Source organism: Rutidosis leptorrhynchoides, chromosome 4 (assembly GCF_046630445.1).
Source record: "Rutidosis leptorrhynchoides isolate AG116_Rl617_1_P2 chromosome 4, CSIRO_AGI_Rlap_v1, whole genome shotgun sequence".
Taxonomy (NCBI): domain Eukaryota; kingdom Viridiplantae; phylum Streptophyta; class Magnoliopsida; order Asterales; family Asteraceae; genus Rutidosis; species Rutidosis leptorrhynchoides.
Genome location: NC_092336.1, coordinates 75,880,478 through 75,886,593, shown reverse-complemented (window position 1 = coordinate 75,886,593; position 6,116 = coordinate 75,880,478). Strand labels below are relative to the sequence as shown.

The following is a 6,116-nucleotide window of genomic DNA, read 5'->3' as shown; positions in this document are numbered from 1 at the left end:
ATGGGTGAACCAAAAAGAGTTTTAAAAGTGTTGATGCTACCTTGGTTAGCCCATGGTCACATCTCACCATTCTTACAGCTAGCCAAGAAACTTAGTAAAAGAAATACTTTCATTTACCTTTGTTCTACACCCATCAATTTGTTATCCGTCACAAAAAAACTGTCCACACCTTACACCGAATCCATCAAACTTGTCGAAATCAACCTCCCAACGCTGCCTAACCTCCCACCTCATTACCACACTACCAATGGCCTCCCTCCCCATCTCATGGACACCCTCAAAGAAGCCTTTAAGATGTCGAAGCCCGAGTTATTAGACATATATTGCAGCCTCAAACCTGATTTTGTTATTCATGATTGCGCGGTCATGTGGGTAGGAGAGGTTGCTTGGTCAGTTGGGATCCCAACTATTGATTTTGTAACATTTAGTGCCGCATTTACATCCTTTTATTTGAAAGAAATGGTAGCTCCCTTGGGCGAGTTCCCTTTTGATAGGATTCATATTCATGAATTCGAGAACGATAAGGTTCTTCCTGTGATAAATGGTATTACAGCTGATGACTTCGAAAGAGTTAACCCAACAGATAGTTGCAACTTAAGGTTAGTTTAATTAAATAATTCATCAATGAATATCCGTTCAATATTAATTGCGTTTGTTGGTAACTTTTGAATGACAAATAATGATGAATGACTACAAAATGTGTGTTGGACCATTAAGGGTTGAAAATAGGGATTCATCGGTTGTTTTCGATTTTCTTAGTTTATTCGGTTAGGTTTGTTCAGTTTGAAATTTTGGATGCAAACAGAAACCGAAACCGAATTCAAAAATTAAAATCGAAACCGAATCGAACCAAACCGAATTCGAATACGGCTAGGTTTCGGTTAAAACCACAAAAATCATAATTTAATCAAAATAATTTAACAAAGCGATTTGAATCCAACTCTGATTATATGATCAGTTTTTCGTCTATATATTTAATTTATAACTTTTAGTTTAATTCAATTTTGACTTCGGTTTCCGATTAAACCGAATTTAAAAAAGTAGAATCATAAACGGAATTCAAATTTAAAACAGAAACTAAAACCGAATATTGAACACCCATAGTTGAAAAACCCTCATAATCATTTAGTACATCTATGTGCTTCTAATATCCTTTTTTAAATTAAATCTAGTTTACTTCTCAAACAAATTTTTTTCTTTGTTCATAAATAAGGTTGCAATGGTAATCTTATATTATTCGTAATTGATTATCAAATATGTTATTGTTATTCTGAACTAAATTCAATATTTTGTTTTGTATCTTTGAATTATTCAACATTTAATCATTCTGTTTTATCAAGCACTTATGTTTTTCAAATAAGTTTCAAATATTCTTTTGTTTTTCAGGTTGATCAAAAGCTCTAGAGAAATTGAGGGTAAATATATTGACTATGTAACAAGGACATCTAAAAGACAAGTTATCCCGATTGGTCTTCTAGTTGATCAAGAACCCCTTATTGAAGACGATTCTTTAGGCCTCATTCATTGGCTTAACAAGAAGGAGAAACGATCATGCGTTTTCGTGTCATTTGGGAGTGAGTATTTTTTGACAAGTGAGGAAATGGAAGAGATAGCACATGGGTTAGAACTATGCAACTTAAACTTCATATGGGTGGTTAGAGTTTCTAAAGAGAAGGATGGAATCAAGGTTGAAGATGTTTTGCCAAAAGGATTTTTCGAGAGGGTAGGCGAGAGAGGAAGAGTAGTAGAAGGGTGGGCTCCACAAACTATGATCTTAAGCCATCAAAGTATTGGAGGGTTTTTAAGTCATTGTGGATGGAGTTCAATTTTGGAAAGCATAACATTTGGTGTTCCAATAATAGCAATGCCAATGCACGTAGATCAGCCTTTAAATGCTAGGTTGGTCGTAGAGGTTGGTGTGGGATTGGAGATTGAAAGAGAGGGAACGAGTGGCAAAGTGAATCGAGAAGTGGTGGCGAAAGTGGTTAGGGAGGTGGTATTGGGGACGCGAGGGGACCATGTGCGAAAAAAAGTTAGGGAAATTAGTAACGATTTGATGTCAAAGGGAGAGGACGAGATCGACGAACTAACTAAACGATTGATACATATCAATCAAGAGAGGAAGCATACCATGTAGGAGGTTTTTAGGTTAAAACTTCCCAATATTTCTTTCTATGAGCTACCTATATAAGTGATTTATGTATGCAATGTAATGGTTTTGTATTGATTTCAGTAATTTGATAATGAATAATACAACTTTGTGTATCCAAGAGAAAATTATCTAATATGCATGTTGATATCAATTAAACTAAAGAATATGATCATATAAGTTAGCAACAATGATATAATCATAGTTTATAACTTAAAAATAGTCACGATCTGAGAAAGCCAAATATATATATATGTATATATATATATATATATATATATATATATATATATATATATATATATATATATATATATATATTGAATAGAATAAGTTATTAAAGTGGGAGGAAGTTTCTGAAATGATGGCAAAACAAGATGTTTACCACACATGTTCTAGGCTATGCATAAATTAACATATATAATGAAAAAATATGAAACTAGGTTCTTCTTATTGTTGCTGATTCATGGGTATGGAGTTAGACACGGTTTGATAAAACAGGGTATGCAAATTCATGTAGTTTGTGTTAGATGGACTCATTTATATTTATCCATATATATTATCTTTGTAAGCCTAATTTATAAGGGCCTTATTACTCTTGTCCATTAGTTTTGTGGTAGCATTAGGTTTTCTAAGTGGCTATATATGTTCTGCTTGTTCAATGTAATCGACATGCACAAGTAATAAAATCCTCCCTCTGATCATTATTTCCATATTATGTATACATTCAACATGGTAATCAGAGCTACATATTTTCTTTAAAAAAAAAAAAAAAAAAAAAAAAAAAAAAAAAAACAAAAAAAACCTAGTAATATCCCACAGTCGCTTTTTTTTTATTTTTTATTTTTTTAAGTGCAAGTTTTCTTGTTTGACTGCTTCTTCTTAATCTTCTTTCACAGCACAATGAGCAAGTATGACAAAATCTATACCATCTCTCATCTCATTCCCATCAAACTTGACATCACAAAACTCAACTATCCTCATTGGAGCAAATTGTTTACAATCCATTGCGAAGGTTTTGAAGTCGGGAAATTTCTCAAAGCCGCACCAACTGCAAAAGAACGGGCAACCGAGGTTTGGAAGAAAGCTGACACTGTTGTTCAAACTTGGATCTTCTCAACTATTTCTGAGTTTGACGGTGTTCTATTATTGCAAGCATGTGTGCAAAATGGTTTGTTTGATGAGGGTTTGAGATTGTTTAGACAAATGTTAAGGGTTAACACTAAACCTGTCCCGATTTCATTTTCTAGTATTATTGTTATGACAATTTGCCTAGCGCACCCACCCCAGCGGAAACGAGGATATAATTTGTTTGAGACAAACTTACGAGAAATAATAGAAAGCAAATAAAGTAACTGATAATAAGACGATTTAACGTGGTTCGGCAAACCCTGCCTACATCCACCCCAAGAGTCTCCTTTATACTTATAATATAAAAGAACCCGGTACAAGAAAAAATACACTATGAGTTAAACCCAAACCCAAGCCCCTTAGATTTTAGTATAAAATCTAAGTTTCCCGCACACTCTTTTACACTCCTTACAAGAATAAAACTCTTCCTCACAAATAAACACACTCCGTTGATATTATCGATCAACTGTGTTTTCCCTCATTTGTGATAATTGATCCCTTTCTCTGGATGCCTTTTCTCCTTTCTACATGATCTCTATTTATACATGCAGATTTACATGCATCACATTCTTAAAGTCTTCCGTTGAATAGTACCTAGGTGGCCTTATTTGACTTAGCACGTGTAAAACCAATAATTCCTTCAACAAAGGTGGCTTCCACTATTTACAAATAGTTACCCATATTTATTCCATGTGTATACCAATTTAAATGTTTGTCAATATGAACAACCGTTCAACAATCTCCACCTTGACGAACATTTATCTTCTTCGTCACCAAAAATACTAACACCAAGTATTTTCACCATTGGCCTCCTTATCACCGCTGCACACACCTTGAATCACCTCGGTCCTGAACCCCGATTCAAATAAAACAGCCAATAATCATGTGCAACTAACCTTGTCAACTTACCTAGTTGACACCGGAGAGGAGTCTCGAATCACCTCTAAAAGGACCCGTTCATATACATTATAAACGATTCACAATAGTTGATTACATCGCGAGGTATTTGACCTAGATACATTTTACAAACATTGCATTCATTTTTAAAAGACAAACTTTATTCACATCTAAAGTTGACGGCATGCATACCATTTCATAATACATCCAACTATAATTGACTTAATAATAATCTTGATGAAATCAATGACTCGAATGCAACGTCTTTCGAAATATGCCATGAATGACTCCAAGTAATATCCATAAAATGAGCTAATGCATAGCGGAAGATTTCTTTCAAACCTGAGAATAAACATGCTTTCAAGTGTCAACCAAAAGGTTGGTGAGTTCATTAGTTTATCATAATCATTCATTTCCATTATTTTAATAAACCACAAGATTTTTTTATTAAACATAATTCCAATAGCAGAATCCTCTCGTCTGCATAAAGGTAAAATCATTTCCAATAATATAATAGACCACAAGATTTTCATTTTTCATAAACATAATCCTCAAGCAGAATCTTCTTGTCTGCATTAAGGTAAAATTATTCATATGCTGAACACCTGGTAACCGACATTAACAAGATGCATATAGAATATCCCCAAAACAGAATCCTCTCGTCTGTATAGCAGAATCTTCTCGTCTGTATAAAAATCGAAGTACTAAAGCATCCGTACCTCGGATGGGGTTTGTTAGGCCCATAGATCTATCTTTAGGATTCGCGTCAATTAGGGGTACTGTTCCCTAATTCTTAGGTTAGAAGCTAAAAGGGTGATATTCGATTTCGATAATCCAACCATAGAATGTAATTTTTGAGTACTTGTGTCTATTTCATCAAACATTTATAAAATCAGCGAATGTATTCTAAGTCCCAAAATATATATTGCAAAAGCATTTAAAAAGGGAGTAATGAAACTCACTATACTGTATTTTGTAGTAAAAATATATATGACGTCATTGAACAAGTGCAATGTTGGCCTTGGATTCACGAACCTATATTAATTATATATATTTATATGTTTGATCAATATCTGTCTAACAATTTAGGTCAAGTCGTAGTGTATCACAATCCTAATGCTCGAGACTAAATATGCAAAAGTCAACAAAAGTCATATTGACCAAAATGTCTTCCAAAATTTATACATGATTATTATATAGTTTAAATATAGTCGTTTTATTTATTTAAATATTTTTAATAGATTTTATTAAAGTAAATAATATAGTTCTTATATTAGTAAATAAATCTTTATATTAAAATTTATATAATAAAAATATACTTTTATATATCTTAAGTAATAAAATTTATAAAGTTCATTTAATATCATAAAAATAATATAATAGGTATTATTAATGTAATTATATTATACGTAGTAAAATATCTTTGTATCACATATTTATTTGATAAAATAATAATAATAAGTAAAAGTTGTATTATTTTGTAATAATTATTATTATTCTACTAATAAAAATAACAATAATTATATTTTCTAAAAATAATAAAATGATAATTTTTATTAACAATAGTACTAAAATGATAATAATAATGATGTTTCATATTAACAATGATATTTTTATTAAAAATAATAATTTTAGAAAAAATGATAGTTTTAATATTAATAATACTTTTAATAATAATAATAGTAAAATAATTAAAACGATATTTTTTCTTTAAATCAATATCTTACAATATCTTAATTTCATCATGATTCTCATACTCATTATTTCCTAATCGCTTCGTTTAATAGCTTTTAGTCGTCTTTTATATCGCGTTCATATTAATAATAATAATAATAATAATAATAATAATAATAGTAATAGTATTCATAATAATTAGATGTTACTAATATTAGTTTTAATTATAATAATACTAATAATAATAATATTAATGATAATACTA

General features: G+C 31.1%; 1 protein-coding gene across 1 annotated transcript; it reads left to right on the top strand.

Annotated features, from left to right (window-relative positions):
• Window positions 1–2,190, top strand: LOC139840731 (beta-D-glucosyl crocetin beta-1,6-glucosyltransferase-like). Its single transcript, XM_071830980.1, has 2 exons — window positions 1–599; window positions 1,387–2,190. The coding sequence occupies exons 1-2, from the start codon at window positions 1–3 to the stop codon at window positions 2,135–2,137; spliced, it is 1,350 nt and encodes a 449-aa protein (XP_071687081.1). The 3' UTR covers window positions 2,138–2,190.
• The last annotated feature ends 3,926 nt before the right edge of the window (window positions 2,191–6,116 follow it).